At 39.4% G+C, this 19,067-nt stretch overlaps 1 protein-coding gene across 5 annotated transcripts in view; it reads right to left on the reverse strand.

Annotated features, from left to right (window-relative positions):
• The window catches only part of LDAF1 (lipid droplet assembly factor 1), a 294,437-nt gene that overhangs the window by 92,729 nt on the left and 182,641 nt on the right, over positions 1–19,067 (reverse strand). For all 5 annotated transcript variants that reach the window (XM_078665073.1, XM_078665072.1, XM_078665070.1 and 2 more), the window contains one exon: positions 9,712–9,738. In XM_078665073.1, coding sequence (XP_078521199.1) covers positions 9,712–9,738 — 27 coding nt within the window. The remainder of the gene's footprint in view (positions 1–9,711; positions 9,739–19,067) is intronic.

A 19,067-nucleotide genomic window follows, 5' to 3' on the forward strand; every position in this document is an offset into this window, starting at 1 on the left:
AAGTATTGCGTAAACATGTTGAAACTGTGAACGTGTCAGACCAAATACAGCAAGCACGACAAGAGGTGACAGACTTAGCACATCAGCTAAATGTAAACAGGCGCATTGCGGGGCAGTATCCAATATGATACGGTTTTGATTCTGGTGGTATATGCAGTGTCTGTTTATGAAAAAACACTGGAATGACATTATTCCATTATTAATAAAAAACACAACCCATGTACGATTAGTTATTCATGTTTCTTATATAATATTGTACTTTTTAAGTACAACGCCCTAACACCTTCGAATAATGCCTGCTAAATAACACTACAAAAGATATGAGCTGTGCTTAATAACTTCTCCTGTCTGTGGCCAAGGACGGGCTGTAGTTAGGTGGCATGCAAGTATGTCTGTTTGTTAAACAATTGCAGATGGGGCACACAGCATGGACAGCCCTCTATCTGCCCCTTTCCACCAGCTGCGAGCCGACAGGAGGAGGGCAGGGAAGGGAAAGTTAATATGCACTGACAAAAGATGTGCTCTAGCTTTGATGCGCAAAGGGAGACAGGAGGTAGCTTGCACAGACAGGAGATATGCACTCCACACACATGCACATCTTCTGTCTGCACGTGCCACCTCCTGTCTCCATTCACACAGCAAAGCCACAGCACATCTTCCGTCAGCGCACATTAACTTTGCCCCTTTCACCCTGCTTCCCTCAGCTCTTTGAAGTCATCATAGCTGGTGGAGAAGGGCACATAACCAGCTGTCTGTGTGGTATCTAGAAATATATTGGCAGCCTCCTTGACTCTATAAACATATTTTGTAGTACTAAGAACTTGTGTGAAATACTATTGTATATTAATGAGAATTACAGAATTAGAAAAAAATGTTGAGTTAACTGTATCTGTGCAAACTATTATATTTTAAAAGCTAATAGCCTGTTTGCTTAGTCTATGATATTTAATTAAGTGGCATTTTGTTGGCATTGTATTACTGATATAGACAAGGTGGTCGGCATAGGTGTATTAATATTATGCTATACTAAAGGTTTTATATGACAATGCTTGTGGTAGATTACTGAATCTCTAATAAAACTCCTTAAATTGTTATACAGCAGCTTTTTTTTACTTAGATACACATTCTTGCTATCCTTTTTATATTGCCTACTGATTAAAACAGTTATAATTATGATATTGTTTGCAGCAGTTACAAATCTTAGTATTTTTTGTATGTATGTTGCTTAATAAATAAAGTGCAACTTCTAGAAGTTGTAGACTATTATGTTCATAGTAATGTCATGTGCGAATTGCTTACCTAAAACAATATAATCACTAAACTAATATTTTTATTGGCAACCATCTGCAAAACTAGAACTTACTGCTGGTATAGCTTATGTATTAATGTTGTTTTTATTGTAAATGGCTTTGGAAAAATAGGAGTAAAGTGAGTATCGTATAAAAGTGCATTATTTACACATATGTTAATTTTGACATTGCCCGAAATTGCATAGGTAGTACCAGTAGTGGTAATGCTGAAGGGTGCTACTCAACATAGTGAAGGATGATTACAGATTAGGCAAAGAGAGAGAAAAGCGAAGCCAAAGAGAAAGAGCTGGCCTCTAATCAAATAGCACTTTGGGTGGAATGACATTTGGCAAACTAACTGCAACTGGTGAATAAAATGAGGTAGCAAGATGCCCATTTTGAGTTGGCAGGTCAGTCACATATTAGTAGTGACTGGCTCTTAGCACAAACTTCTAGTCACCTCCCCTATCTATTCTGATTCACTTACAGTTTAGCTGGATGACGCTAGTGCCAAGTGATTTCTGGTGCGTATAGTGTTATTAGTGAATGACGGCAAGAGTTGAGAACAAGAATTAGAAATGCAACAGGTCTCGGATTTAATTGAGTTAGAGGAAATGGCATTGTAAATGGCAATGTCTTTTCGCCATGTGTTATGAAGTGTACGTAGTGTGTAATGGAATTATGTGGTTTAGATTGGAATTATAGCAATGGTAGCATGCTAAGCTTTAGATGATTATGTTTAAAAGTAAAGTTTGCAATACTGCTATTGGTACAATAGTTAATTGTGGATTCGTTAACAATTGATGTGTGTAGTGAGGGCTGTTGGTGTGCACTGATGGGTGGTGGTGTGTGCCTGGTGGAAGCGTGCACTGACGGCTGGTGGTATGTGTGTGCACCTGGTAAAAGTGCACTGATGGTTGGTGGTGTGTGTGTGCACCTGGTGAAAGCGTGCAGTGACGGCTGGTGGTGTGTGTGAGCTTGGTGAAAAGCTGATTACCCTGCATACGAACATACTGATTACCCTGAAAGTTGAAAGTTGAAAAGTACTTGATAGAGCGCACTGCGACCAAGCGGCTTCCTGGCGCTAAGGTAGAGGACTAGGGGGAATGGGATTCTGACGTGAGGACATCAACCGGAATACGCTTGGGAAAACAGAAAGGTCTTAAGGGCCTTACGGAATTGTGAATAGACTGGGACAGATCTGATAGACAGTGGAAGGCTGTTCCAGAAGCGAGGGGCTAATACCGAGAATCTAGGGCCTCCGGTTTTGGATCTGCGGAAACGCGGAACAGTAAGAAGAGACTGGTTAGATGAACGGAGGGCGCGACTAGGAGTATAGGGACTGATAAGGGAATTGATGAAAGCCGGGGCAGTGCGGGCGCGGGCCATGAAGGCCAAACAACCCATCTTGAAAAGGGATCTCTGGCAGATGGAGAGCCAGTGAAGGGATTTCAAAACAGGAGTTATGTGAAGGGACTTGGGAAGGTGGTGGATAAGACGGGTGGCCTGATTTTGAATAGCCTGAAGACGGCGTAGTTCGTAGGCCGGAATGCCCACGTAGAGGCTATTCCCGTAATCCAGGCGGGAGAGAATTGTGGCCAAAATAATAAGTTTAAGAGCATCAGAAGAAAAGAAACGGGACACCTTCCGGATGATCCGGAGAGAGAGAAAACAAGAAGAAACAACTGAGCTAATCTGGGCATGCATAGAGAGGTCCCGACTGACTTTAATGCCCAAGGTCTTTGCAGAGGCCGCCGGTACGGGCGGGGGGCCGAAGGTGGAAGGCCAGAAGGCGGCCGACCAAGGGGAGGTGGTAGGGCCAGTCAGGACCAACTCAGTCTTGTCCAGATTAAGCTTAAATTGATTGTGATTCATCCACTCAGAGATAAAAACTAGAGTAGAGTGGAATTTAGGTAAGGAGTGCAAGGGAGAAGAAAGATCAAATACTAACTGGAGGTCATCCGCATAATTATACACGGAGACCCCCATGTCAAGAAGAGAAAGAATAAGGGGGTAGATATAAAGATTGAAGAGAAGAGGGGACAGGGAGGAGACCCTGCATATTGAAACACTGCTCACCCTACACACACACACACACATTGCTGGCCCTGGACACCTACGTACTGCTCACCCTGCATACCTACACACTGCTCACTCTGCACACTCACACACTGCTGGCCATGGACATCTACATACTGCTCACCCTGCATATGCACACACTGCTTAGCCTGCACACTCAAATACTGCTGGCACTGGACACCCACATACTGATCACCCTGCATACTCACATACTGCTCACCCCGCATAATCACACACTGCTCACCCTGCATAATCACACTCTGCTCAACCTGCACACACTGCCGGATCTGGACATCCACATACTGCGCACCCTGCATACTCACACTCTGCTCACCCTGCATATTCACACACTGTTCACCCTGCATACTCACACACTGCTGACCCTAGACACCTACACTCTGCTCACCCTGCATACTCGCACATTGCTCACCCTGCAGACTCACACATTTCTCACCCTGCAGACTCACACACTGCTGGCCCTGGATACCCACATATTGATCACCCTGGATACTCACATACTGATCACCCTGCATATGCACACTCTGAACACTCTGCTCACTCTGCACACTCACACACTCACACACTGCTGGCCCTGGACGTCTACATACTGCTCACCCTGCATATGCACACACTGCTTAGCCTGCACACTCACATACTGCTGGCCCTGGGCACCCACATACTGATCACCCTGCATACTCACATACTGATCACCCTGCATACTTACAGTCTGCTCACCCTGCGTACTCACACACTGCCGGACCTGGACATCCACATACTGCTCACCCTGCATACTCACACTCTGCTCACCCTGCATATTCACACACTGTTCACCCTGCAAACTCACACGTTGCTGACCCTAGACACCTACACTCTGCTCACCCTGCACATTCACACACTGCTGGCCCTGGATACCCACATACTGTTCACCCTGCACACTCACACACTGCTCGCCCTGCATACTCACACACTGCTCACCCTGGCCATCCACATACTGATCACCCTGCATACTTACACACTGCTCACCCTGCATACTCACACACTGCTCACTCTGCATACTCACACACTGCTCACTCTGCATACTCACTCTTCACTCACTCTGCAGAACTCAGGCAACAGATGTACGTCGTCACTTCAATCAGGCTGAGTATTTCCGGTTTATAAATAAAGTGAAAACTGGTTTGGAATGTTATTTTAGAAGTACTTACTGAGGTCCAAAGGCCTCTCCGAATGCAAGTGTAAACGTTACAGAAGTTGGTTTACAAACTTTAATTTTTAAAAGTATTTACGTTTTATTAGGCACTCATCTGTCCTGAATTTTGCACGTAAAAGGAAACTATAGAGACAACAGAAAAGTGAAGATGATTTAAAAGCAGTTGTTTGCAGAGTGTCAGTGAATGAAGATATGTATTGTGGGAGGGAGTTCAATCTAGGTCTGGGAGGGCCGATCATTGACAGATTTTCAGGACGTGCATGTAAAAACACAATTCCAACCTAAATAAACAAGCAGCACTTAAACAGATCGCGAAAGCGATCCAATTGTAAAAAAAAAAAGAAAAAAAAAAAAGACACTTGCAGTGGTGCACGAGTGCGCGGCACTGCGAGCATATGTTTTGAATTATCGCGGCTGTCAAGCTGCAATAATTCAAAACATATGGCCTCTGGTGCGCGTAACAGACACCAATAGGCCATAGGCAGAGCTACGCGACCGCCTATGGCCTATTGCATGTTCTGTTTTAAAACAGCACACACCCGAAGGCCAATAAAATTGGAGCTTGGATTCCACAACAGCACGAGCGTTGTGGAATGCAAGATCCACTTTCAAATCCCCCAGAATAGGCTCGCGCAGTGTACGGCAGGCCCGAGACCTAAAAAGGAGAATGAACAAGTTAAACGGATGTTATTCACTAGCTGTGGCAATCAAAACAATAATAGGAGTGAACATGCTAGTTAACTAATATGTCCTGAAAGCTATTGTTTATATAGTATTTGTAAGAGTTATTGAAATGTTGAGCATATCTTTCTAGAGTCAAGTACCCCTTACAAGCTTGCAATTGCGAAATTGGCTGCCAATATCTTTCTCAAATTAGATACCCGTCACAAACTTACACATCCTTTATTTATGAGCTTGTCAGTTACTGCTATTATTGCAGTAACTGCAGTTTTACATACTTTCTCTCTACAAAAAAAAGTGTTTGCCTGTTTACTATATTTGCTACAGACAGTATAAACACTGAACATAATTTAGTAGTTCTTTAATTGTTAGCAGTACAGATTACAGTTTTTGTCTATACCTATTTTAAGTAAACTGCCAATATATTACTGGACTTAGATACCATTTATACATTTATAAGTGACTTATCTACAAGCTCAATAGACACCACTTCACCTCAAAATAAGATTTGCGCATGCTATCCTACTAAATACTGTAAGTTTTTGATTAGTTCAGATGCTCTCTCCATCACCACCCTGTTTTGTACTGCTTTGTTTGCCATAAGATGCTCAGACGCGAGTCCCTTGCTTACTTTGCTATTGGATTCAAGGAAGCCTTAATGAGACACCTGTAATGCCACAAACCAAACCTACAAACCTTGTTTCCAGTCTAGAAAAGGCATAGCTTGGCAGTTTTGGCTAGACTGTTACCATAAAGCACAAGGTCAGACTAATTTGCATATGGCCATGTCTAAACTGGAATCGCACAATGGGCTAGAACACTGATGGATTAAGCCCAAATATTTTGGCTGGTTTAAGTGTTTCATTAATTCAGATGCTACGTCCATTACCACCCACTTTTATACCAAATTCTACTAAATACAGTTTCAATTATTTACTTGGTTCAAAAGTATTTTAATTATGCCATACTTCACACATATACTACTAGTCTCTAAATATATTTTTTTACTTCTTAACCAACATCAATAGAGATTACAATCTTTCAAATATGAAGTTTGCTTAACCTCTGCCAATATCTTTATCAGGTGAAATACACTTTACAGACTTACAAGTACTTATTTTTACAAGCATGTCACTAAAATAACTAGCAAAAGAACTATAAACAAGTATAAAAAAACACTTACAGCTGCGGCTCTTAGCAATGTGACATTTGAATTATAGTATAAAGTCTCAGTTATTTACTTTGTTTAGGTGCAAATGTTAACTGTTTTGCCACAGATGTACATAATACTAATTTTTGAATGCATCTTTCTACTTTTTACTGCCATATATCCACATAATAATTTTTGCATGTAATATTTACTAAACCAACTGTTACCATATTTATCACATCAAGTACTTACCCCATGCTTGTACATACTTCATACATTATTTTAAAAAAAAATGTATTAGCAAATAAATCCACGGTACATCTTTAAAATCAGTATACCATATCAGCATCATATGACTTTGTCGGGCATATCTTTGTTGATCTCATTTGCACAGTTATTGCACGTTCACACTTGCTAAAGCCAGCCTTAAGCAGTCATCTGCATATATCTTTCTACATGCAATACAGCAATTAGGACCCTCCACTGGTACAGCTAACATACATGCCCTTGACAAGAGATAACTTGGTATTTGACACCTCTGTTCAATCTATACCATGTCTGTATGTCACATACGGTAGGAGTCATTTTCTTTGAACTAAAACACCCACAACAATAACCATCATCCCCACCCTCACCCTACCCCCTCACCGACAAATTATTGCATAATCAAGTATCTAGTTTATCAACGCTAGTTTTCCTTTTGTTTCGCGTGAACATCAAGCCATTGGGCCATAGAGACACTCCTGCTCATGCCCTGAGAACCTAGGACCCACGTGCCATTGCTCTGCACCGGATACCACACATTCCATCCTATGCATAAAATTCCAGTATGTCTAGTGCCCCCAGCTCCTCCAGTAATTGGTACCACTCCAGTGATATAGCTGTCTTACGCAACCCTCTCTGCTCTTCTCTATGTAGCTCTGCGCCCTCCACTCTGCCCCATTTCAGAACCTCATCATGCCAGGCCTTCAGCAATGGCACCCTGCTGCTAGCTTTCCAGTGCATTGTTAGGTTGCACTTAGCTAAGATGAGTGCCAGGTTGTTAAATTTTGTAACCAGACTACCTTTTTTCCCTTTAGGCCCAACCGTAGTAGGCAGTATGCTGGGTTATCATTGCCCCTCACTGGTGCTATGTTAGTTAGTATCGTGCTTATTGCTTTCCAATAACGCCGTAGTTGAGGGCGGTTCCACAACATGTGCATCAAATCCGCCACCTGTGTATGGCAGTGCGGGCACATATCCAAATGGTCTGGGAACATACAACTCAGTTTGTATGGCATCAGATATGCCCTATGCAGAAGCATAAGTTGGATGAACTTAAATTTTGGGTTCCTCGACACCTTTCTAGGGTATTCCGTCAACACATCACACTCCTTATCGCAAAAAGCCCATCCTATGTCCACTTCCCACTTTTCTCATAAAACCCAGAGGGGCACTACTGCCACCGCCCTTATGCCTCTGTACAACCACCTGGTGAGGTGTCTGCCAATGCCCATCAGGTGCTGCATTGTGACTAGCGCATGCATGGCCGGTTCCACCCCTTCTGGTGCCCATGTACTGCGGATATAGTAAAAAAAGCTTGCACGTAACAAAAAAAGAGTGTCTGGTGCTCCATGCTCCCCCACAAACCCATCATGCGGCATTATAGTCCCCTCTTTGAAGAAATCACCCACTGTATTCATTCCCACTTCTTCCCATGCTCCAATTCGACGCTTAGTAATTCTGCCCAGCTATGTCGGGATCCCCAAGAGGCATATAGTGGGGGCATATGGAATCGCCTCTTTAGTGTAATGAACTGAATGTCTCCACTAAAGTAACAATTCTCAGGAGGTGTGGTGCGGACGATGATATCCTGCTATTAGGCAACAGAAGTGAATGTAGTTCGCCCCTTTGCCATGCTGAGTGTGCCATGCCTATTTCCTGCAGATTGCGACCCACCAGCCAGTGTAGTTGGCTCGCATAACAGTATGCTTTCAGATCGGGGACTCCCAGTCCTCCCTGTTTAGTATCTAAATACAACTTAGCTAGTACTATGCGCCGTCTGCCCTTACCCCATATTAACTCAATTAGCAGGGTGGAGAGCGCTGCAAACATCCTAAACGGTACCAGTACAGGTAGGTTGGTGAAAAAGTACAACATCCTGGGGAGCACCACCATCTTAGTAATTGCCACCCTCCCCACCACTGAAATAGGCAGTGTGACCCAAAACTTAATTGGAGACCACTGTGAATTAATATCTCTCCCCAGGTTACCCTTCAGAAGGTCTTCCGCTGCCCTATATATATTGATCACAAGATATTTAAATGTGACCGGTGCTATCTGAAACGACCAATCTCCATGTACATACTTCATACAGAACATTCAAAGCTCAATAACTGTAAAAGCTACAATAAAGACAACAATGGGAAAAACCGAGAGACCGGAGGATTTAAAACACAAGGTCATCTATTGGCTGTCTAGGAATCGACCCTTGCCAGCGAACATTGATGGTGCCATTCGAAGTGTTAGAAGGGTGGGATGGCTCGGCCCCCTTCCAAAGGCCCTTTCAGGCGACCTGGTGCTAGTTAGATTCTGGAGCGATCGGGTGGTGCCTTATCTACAATCTTGGTTTCCACAATTAGGGGATGGCCGGATCTCTGTCTGGGGTCTCCAAGATTTTTACCCCAGGTTCCGCTATCCTCGGCCTTCAAAGATAAGACCAGAGAGAAAACACTACTTCTCAGAAAGTATTAACTTAGAGAATAATTATCGGCTGGATCGCAATGTGTATGTACAGAATGGCTCCAACATCCCCACCCGAAATTATTTCTTATGAAGTGTCTTCTAGTAGTGATATCCTGTGTTTAGTTAATCATTTGCGATTTATTTCATCAACTATTGTATTGAAATGGTTTTTAATAATGGGTATATAATGAATGTTGCTCCTATGACTAATGATTATGTAATTCATGTACAACAACTGGAGAATAGGGACGTGATACTCATTATGGAAAAGTTTTTGAAAATTGCTGCTAAAATTTAGGATGAATTTGTATATTTAGTGATTGCTTTTTGACCTTTTTTAATAGTTTTTATGGAAAATGTTAACTCATCTGTTCCCTGTGAAGATATGTTGTTTCTTCTGGCATTTTTTATTTGGATTTTAATTATAAATTGATTAACGTAATGTATGCTTTTATGATATCCTTGATATAATCGAATAAAGCTTTTTTTGATTTGACAACAATGTTTATAGAACACCACTTCACTTTCTAGCAATGTTCATTACTAGCATTGTAATAAATGTACTTTTAGAAACTTACTTGTAGCAATAATGTTCAAGTATTTCACTATAGTTAAAAAAAAAAAAATTATTAAGCAAAGCAAAAAGGTACATAAAATACATTTCACCATTGAATTACAAGTCATAATTATTAGAACCTAGTACTACATAAAATAGCCTTTTTTCCACCGTGCAAAACAAGATGTAACACTTTATTTAAAACTGTAATTTCCTATAAGCCAATCCTTAAATTGTAAAGTGATAATGTGCAATAACCAGCAAAAACAGTGCCACACCATAATGAAATGCAAACATCGTAAAGTGCAATTACTATAAACCAGTAGCAGCCAGTATCATCATTAATATTTAAAATGTGCAAAAGCAAGCAAACTTCATAAAGTGCAATTGCCCTAAAAAGTGCTGATGCTTTTTGCTGATATCATTGCCAAATATCTAATCGACAGATACTCATAATTACATTGCAGTATCTGAATATATTTATAATTGCAGAATACGCTACACAAATCGACCTCTATATCAGCGTAGAATTTACCCCCCCCTCAACTCCTCTATATTTCTAAAGTAACTCCAATTCTTGTCAAATTTTCCAATGGCCCCTACCCTACTAGAGTGAGCTTTTTCAAAGTTACGAGTCCTCTTCATTTTATTGAACCATTTCAACTGGATTTCCAATTCTGGAGCAATAACTAACGAGCTACCATGCAAGAGATAGATAAAAATGTCTCTTCAGCCTTTGTTAGCTTCGTTCTGTCTTTACATATTCCAAAAAGGGCTGATTCGGGCTCAGGCTGGATTCTCTTCCCGATTGCTAACTATTTCCTTAAAGATTCCCTCCCAAAAAGATTCTAATCGAGGACTAAAATAAAAAAATATGGTGCCACCTAAAACACTTATTTTTGGTCTCCAGGTACATTTTCCCCAATGCCTCCGGGGTAAAATAGGCAGGCCACTGTGATAAAAATGCCATTCTTTTAAAGTTTACAACAAGGGGTGGTGAGGGACAGAGTCTCTGAATTAAGCAGAATACTCTCACCCAGTCAAGAGATCAGGGCTAGATCTGCAATATTCTTTTAAAGTTGGCTGCACGCAACAATTTAGTTCCTAGATGGCATATAGTCTGCCAATCTGTGCATGAAAACTCACAGTGCGTTACATTACCAGCTCTTTCTAAATGTTTTTCAACCAGAGGTGCTTGTCCTTGTTGATGTAGCAGCCTATACCAATTGCTGATACCTTTCATTTTCACCCCATATAATGCGGTCGCTGATGCTGTAGGAGACTCAGGGAGAACGTGAACATCTTTCAAAAAATGGACGATTTGAATATATTCGAAAAAGATAGGTTTTGTGGGGTTGTTTGCCCTTGCCATTACTTCTTGCCAAGTTATTACCCTATTCTGAATCTTAAACTGCCTCAGCTCTCGTAATCCACAGTCTTCCCAGTTCCTTAGGTGACTTGTCGTTAGCTGAAGGCTGAGTCTGGGACATTACTTTAGACTCAAATATTAAACACCCGAGGAGCCTGTCTTTAGAGCAAAAGCTTGGAGCCTAAAAGAGTATACCTTTAGGGTCTTATATCTAGGCTTTTTTGGGAGTTTGAAGGTTTTTAAAAACACCTGTATTTGCAAGCCGATTTCTTGCAGCATTCTATCAAAAAAGAAGCTATTCCAAATACCTTTGGATCCTAACAAACCTGATACTATATCTAAATAGGCGGCCTCATAATATGTTTTTAGATGCGGCAAATAAAGTCCCCCCTGTATCGTGCGTAACTGAACAACCGAAAGCTTCACCCTTGATGCCTTTCCCCCCCCCCAAACAAAACTTCTAAACATGATTTCCATTTCTTTAAAAAAAAAAAATTGATTTGTATGGAAACATTACTGAATAAAAAAAATAAGTAATAGCAGTATCGACAATTTGATCAATGAAACCCTACCCACCAAAGTGAGGGGGAGCAGCAACCATTGATCCAACAATCTCTTAATTTTAGCTTTCATTCTGATATAATTAAAAAAATATAATTGATGATATTGACCAGTTACAAAAATCCCGAGATATCTTATTGGGTCCTCTTTTTCTGCTTGAGCCCTCAAACATGCTGGAAGAAAATTTAAATCAGTGTTGACAGCAAGGACTATAGTTACCGTAGATATTTTATACTATAACTACAATTTACGAGCTCTTTACCTGTAAATTATACAAATTACAATATTTCAAAAATGCACTTTGTCACTACAGTTAGTACAGATAGCGCTAAGCTTTAACTAGTATGGCAGGTGTTGTCAATCATCAATACTAATTATAATCATGCTTCATCAACAAGCCTGTAAACTCAATAACTCTTGAAATGACTCTAAAAACAACACAATTCAGAGCACACCGCTGTGCAATACGCAATAAAATATATGTGCTATATTTTAAATACATTTCTTTAACATATAAACTATTTGTATGGAAATTTCTTGCATGTACTTTCTTTTAATATATATATATATATATTTTTGATATCTACAAAAGAAAAATATCTGCAAGGTAAGAATTATATTGTACAAAAATCAAGTGTTCTCTATATATACATTGTTTATCTTTGTTATAATTATATATCAGAATTAGATCATATCTTTATTACAACTAACAACAAAAACACATTAAAACCATATTTGGCAAGTACAGTGAAAATGTATGTATATATAAACACATATAAAAGCTATACACCTATAAAAAGCAAAATATAAATATACAAACAATTAGCACTGATCTTAAAGAAAATCTTTATAGAACCATATAAAATGCATAGTGTTATACAAGCCGATTATCACCAGGGGCATGAAAGATTTGCTATAACTTCTAGAGGCAAGCAATGTTTACCAAATAGCACTTTTGCTATTATTCACAATTATAACAAACCGACATATATATGGGATGCAGAAGACTTACATTATATAATGGACCTAGGAGATGCTTTATATACAGAAATGCATTCTATTAATAAACAGCATCCTATGCACTCAGATGATTGACCAAAATACATACAACATATAAACAATATATATTCTAGTAAACTTAATCAGCCATACTATGGAAATATATTTAAACGTTTTGACTTCGCATATCCTGATAAACAAGAAGCATTACATTTATCCTTAACACATTCTGGAATTTTACTATGCATGGATATATATGTCATTTCAATATAAACAAGCACTTGCAATGCAATAGGTCTCGCATTAGGAAAGTTTGAGCTATTGGTCTTGTAAATGACAATTTTTTTATTTATGTGTTGGTTTTGAAAATAGCTAATTTAATAGCTTTGTGATTTACAATGGCAATAGTTATAACTTTTGCAAATTTGACACCTATAACCTGGGGTTGCGCTTAGTGATACTGTGGTGGTGCTGAGTGGTGCTGTGGTGGTGCTGTGGTGATGCTGTGGTGGTGGTGCTGTGGTGGTGCTGAGTGGTGCTGTGTGATAATGTGGTGGTGCTGAGTGATAATGTGGTGGTGCTGAATGATGCTGGGGTAGCGCCGAGTGATGATGTGGTGATGCAGGGTGCAGAAAGTCACAAAAAACGAGTCTAACAGAGGGCAGAAGGGCAGAAAAACAAGGGAAAAACGAGTCTAACAGAGGGCAGAAGGGCACAAAAAACGAGTCTAACAGAGGGCAGAAAGGCACAAAAATACCCCCAATACCGCAAGCAGCTGCCCACAGACACGTGGTTCAGTGAGTATTAAAATATTTCACACATTTACGTTCATGTTCGAGTTTTCTCAGTACAAATAAAGAAATTTATTTAAGGTGTTCATGTAAAAGATATTGTCATAGCAATACATTTATTGACGGTATTAATTTAAAATTTGGAGTCTGCATTTGTTTTAAACGGTGTGGCACCGGTACAAATAAAGCCCCTGAATATCTGTGTGAGCGCTCGCAGGAACACAAAGTTAGGCCACACACATAGTGAAGTTAAGGGGCTAGCCGCACTGCACACTTCCCTCGGACATTTTTTGGGTAAAAAAATCCTGCACGAGGCAGTCACTGAGCGGGTGGTACATGTAGCTGCAGGCAAGGGGAAGGCAGTGACAGTCGATTCAGTGAATTCTTGCATCCTTTCCTCCACTTTAATATGTAAATGTAGGTGGCGCCACTTGGAATCGCTCTGCAGGAAGAGCTACATGTGTTTAAGACTTTGTCTGCAGTTTAAGGTGGTGGGTGTGGGGTGTTAGCAGTAAAAGCAATGCTAAATAGCTAAAGGAGGAGGCAACAGGGGGAGACAGGAGGGGGCGATAACACGACCTATGTTTAAGATAAGGTATGCTGCTGATGTGGCGGGTTAGCAGTAACAATAATGCTAATTTAAATGTTTGGTGTTATATTTCTGAGGTTGAAATGCTATGTTATAAATATTAATGTAATTCATGTTTGAAACGTTTATTTAACTCAACACATAAAGCGCTTTCTTAACGTTCTTTTAACTCAAAATATAAAGCGCTTTGTTATGGTTGTTTCACCTTTTTTATTTCCGGTACAAAGCAAGGACCGGAATAACTGTACCCATTTAAAAAAAAAAAACGTGCGCGCTAAAAACTGTAAAAGCTTCACACACTTTTGCTTTATTTCACCGCCATAAAAGAAAAAAAACAAAAACGCATGTGCTAGCAAATACCTTTATTGAAGATATTCCTGTTAAAATTGCGTAGTGGTAGTCTTTATTATGGTCAGTTTAAACAAATGGACAGAACGAAAGACTGCAATAGTTGGAAAAGGAAACCTTAGTAAAAAAAATATAAATCTAGATGTGTAGCGAAAGAGAAAATGGAAACGAAGGGGTCTGCATGGGAACGTCTGCCAAGTATAGCGTCAAGGGGGGTTGTTGTGGGGACAATTGTGCAACAGTCGTAGTGGCACCAAGTCCCCCAACAGAGGTAATGGTCCAATGATGTACTCTGCAGCTTCACCAGTGGACGGGCTCACTGCCTGCACCAGGACAATTGACTTAACGCCCTATACACCGCGACTACAGCCTATTAGAGCAGCAGGTGCAGTAGCACCGGGCGTATAGAGCCATAAAGGGGCGACTGGACAGCGACAATGCTGTACTCTACTAAATTTACAGCATTGAATGGGCGTATTCACCCTCCCTGCACCAGGACTCACGGGCACCCTTGCTACGCTATTGTACACAGCATGGTGTTCTATTTGGTGCACACAAACGCGAGACCCGTCCATCAGGTTTTTACATAAAAATACACTTGTTGCCTTTCAGATCCTCCCACAGTTCCAGAAAACCGAGCTGACCCTTGCACCCTGATGAGATGTTATTATGCACCGAGAAAGAGTGAATATTTTAAAATCTCCCGCGCAAACGGAAACCCTCCCTCCACAGCAAAAATGCAAAGAAAACAGGCAACGTCCTTTTTATGAAACCATATTTTACCCCGCAGAAGCAAATATCAGCCCGGGTTTGCAGCTTTGCCTTCCATCCACTAATTGTCCAAAATGAAAATAAACATGTTGTACAAACGGCAATAAAAAGATACGAGTAAAAACTGGCTGACACGCAATCACTCTTCTAAAACTTTAATAGTCTAGCGAGGGAGAGAGTGAGAAGCATTGAATCACGTTTAAATTAATAACCGTAAAAACGATGCGTGTTGAAGCGCCAGCCCGACCGCAGTGTAAGAATTGTAATAATATACAGGGAGAGAGTGACAAGCAACATGGCAAGAAAGAGAGGAGTACAGAGTGGGGGCAGAGTGTGAGAGATGCGCATAGCAGAGAGACACGGAGAGGGGGGCAATGTGGGGCAAGAGGGAGAAAGAGGAAGGTGAAGTGCCGTAACCCTGACATCTGAGATGCCTGTTGTGAGTGGCCCTGGTGGGGGTCTCATTGGCTGCAGGGGTGCAGGCATAGGCGTCCCGCGGGCCTGAGGCATAGAAGTGTTTGCCAGACAGAGGAAGGGCCGTAGTGGCCCTACGTGGCTTTATATGCATAGAAATCTGGGTGAAAAAAGCTGCAGCTATTGAACTGAACGATGCGTGTTCAAGCGCCAGCCCGCCTACAGTGTAAAAATGGTAATGATATACAGAGGGAGAGAGTGGGAAGCATTTAATCACGTCGAAAAAAGCAACAATAAAAATGAAGCGCCAGCCCGACCGCAGTGGCCCAACATGCTTTTATTTGCAGACAGATCCAGGTGAAAGAAGCTGCAACTATTAAACTGTCTGGATATTTCATGCTTTATTTCCCCTGGCGTGGAGCATGCAATGTTAGACGAAGCGTTCTGAAAAGAACTGTATTCTGTGTCTAATTAGTAAAAACAAATCATTGTGTCAATGGTAAATAGAATACAAAGGACGCACTGGCACACTAGGTATATTTAATAAGTTAAGATGTACTTACACAAAAAAGAAAACTGGAAACAGCACGTGTTGCACAGGATATGTTTCTTTGAGCATCGATATGTCTCTGGGCGCATGAAAGAGAAACAGTGGCTTGTGTTGACTTTAAATAAGAAAAATGCGAGACACGGCCTGGCGGCCGTGAAAGTGAAAGTACTGCCGGCCGTGGGCAGCAACAGCAGGGGTGAATAATTAGGGGGGGAGGAGAAATGCCTGAGGCTGAGCGCACGCTGGGGGAAGCTTCAGATGCCTGTGGGAGGGAGGCTGATGGCTTTGATGTGGACGCGCGTTCCGCCCCAGTGCACCACAGGAACTGTAGGAAATCCGCAATGGTTTCAGACCTTGGTTTGGCCTCTATACTCTCGTCCTATTATCCCTTGCGGGATTAATAGGACGAGATCTAAAAATGAAGATAGATATTTCATTTTTGATTCACATAGTCGTGACAGCAATGGAATGCCAACTCCAAATGGAACATGTATAATACTTCAGAAGAAAACTTTTCAACGCCTAATGAACTACATTAATAATTTAGCAAGTCAGATAAAACCACACAATGCTGATGATGTTCCATTCGAATTAACAGCAATTGATATAAGCACAATTAAAAAAACATCTTTTCAAAAAGCTCTAAATATAAACCAAAAAAAACCTACATCTATAGCCACAACATTCTTTGTGCACAATACTAAACTTTTATACGATGTTAATAATGATTTAAAGTACTATTCTAAAGAAACAGCAATATCACACTTAAATAAAATAAATACTGAAAACACAAAATGATCCACAACCATCAACATCATCACAAAACATTGCTATAGCAAAAAAACCTAAACAAAAAAGGCACAATACAAACACGCTTCAGTATGAATCACTTAAGAGTAAACATTGTACATCATTTGAAAACATTATAACACGATTCACACATATAAGCAATATACCTAAAACAAATATACACGCAGAAACTAATATACTAGCAGCAAATTTACAAACAATACCAATTCATATTAAACATAATTCTGTGAGCAAAAACATACAACAATAAATACACATACAACAAAAACACTTACAAATATAAATTAACAAAGATACAATAAAAACTACAAATGATACAATAAAACATACAATAAAAGAATCACTTACAAGTAATACAAAAAATCTTGATAAAGCAAACTCAAAAAGTTACTTAGTAATAGAAGCAAATTTTCAAATACAACACCAACATATGCAACAAATTGTAATAGATAATACATACATTTGCAATAATATATCTGCTATTATTAATAATAAATACAAAACTGCTTCTACATGGACTGCACGAGATGTACATGATATAATGCAACTAGGCAACACAATGTATATAGAATTAATGGATTTTTATGACAGAGAAAACAGAATTAAAAGATATTCCTACCTATATAGAACACAATACAATATAAACAATTAAAATAAAAAAACAAAATAAAAGTAGTATAGCAATTACGAATACATTACAAGAAGAGATAAAATCAGCACTTTATAATGCATTAACTACACTTAATACCATTATAATATGCTTACATAATAACATACTTTCTATCGACAAAACTAATGATATATTGATCACATTTCATTCATGTACAATAAACACTAAAGAAGCATTATATAAAAACTGTAAAGGTATTGCTACAAAAATAGACAATTTTCAAAACCTTACAGAGCATATAATAGAAATTGCAATTAATAGAATGCCACCTAATAAAAATAAAGTACTATTGGCAATTACACCAATTACTGTAAATACAATTAAACACATCTTTTAAAGCAGCACAAAAAAGAGCACTGTTAAAAGAAACTATAAAAGGTGCAAAACATATGTGTCCATAATACTAAACAATCGACAACTACGAATACTATATTGCAAAAAAATATACAAAAGAATATTATTAATATAGATAAAAAAACAATAGCCAATTAACAAACAACATCAGTAATACAACAACAACAAATGCTATAAACTATATAGAACCAATTGTAGCGACATCTTCACAACAAAAAAACACTAAAACTGCTCCTTCTGTTGAAAGCATTGATAAAGACATTACTAATAATACAACAATACAAGTAAATACGCAAATATCTATCATTAGTAAATTTCATACACAAATACAATATGGGCCAGAGTATGTTTTACTATATGTAACCAAATGTGGCACAAACAAACAGTAAAAACACAAAATATTAATAACAAAACTTTTATATTATGTAACATTAGCAAACATAAAACATGCTATATTCGCGCTACATGCTACACATATATTACTAAAGACAAAATACCACCATGTTCGGTTTATAATGGAATGGGCTTCCCTGATATACCACCTGAACTATATTTACATAATTTAGAAGAAATATTAGTATCACCAAGAATACCTTTTTTGCAAATTAGAACATTACCGCGTGGCTTTCAAGAATCTTTATCAGGTGCTGTTGTTAATGTACCATCTGATGTAATGACAACAATAACAATATTACCGAGACAAATACATGATAGTATGACAATATCCATAAAATTAAAGCGGAAATTAAGTTACAAATCATACACACATTTTGAAAATGTAAGACCTAACATAGTAAAAAATGCAGCTATATATCTAGCATCCAATAGCAGTTTGTTTAAAGAATATAGAGTAATAGTAAATAAAGATTGGGAATATGCACCAAAAGAAAGAAACAATAGCATTACCACTTCAGAAACATATGATACATCAAGCAGTACAGATAATATACCAGTGGGCAATTTAGATACATTATTAACTAATGAAACAATAACTGATAACATAAATATTATAAGTCTAGCCCCTGCAGAACACAACACACCACGTGGTTTGTCTGAAGACAAAGATTCAGAATTTTTAGCATTCCCAACAATATTTTGTGGACAACGTCGACCATCAAATAAAGAAAGACATATAACTGTACATTACAGTTC

The sequence above is a fragment of the Lissotriton helveticus genome, chromosome 10 (genome assembly GCF_964261635.1).
Source record: "Lissotriton helveticus chromosome 10, aLisHel1.1, whole genome shotgun sequence".
NCBI classification, from domain to species: domain Eukaryota; kingdom Metazoa; phylum Chordata; class Amphibia; order Caudata; family Salamandridae; genus Lissotriton; species Lissotriton helveticus.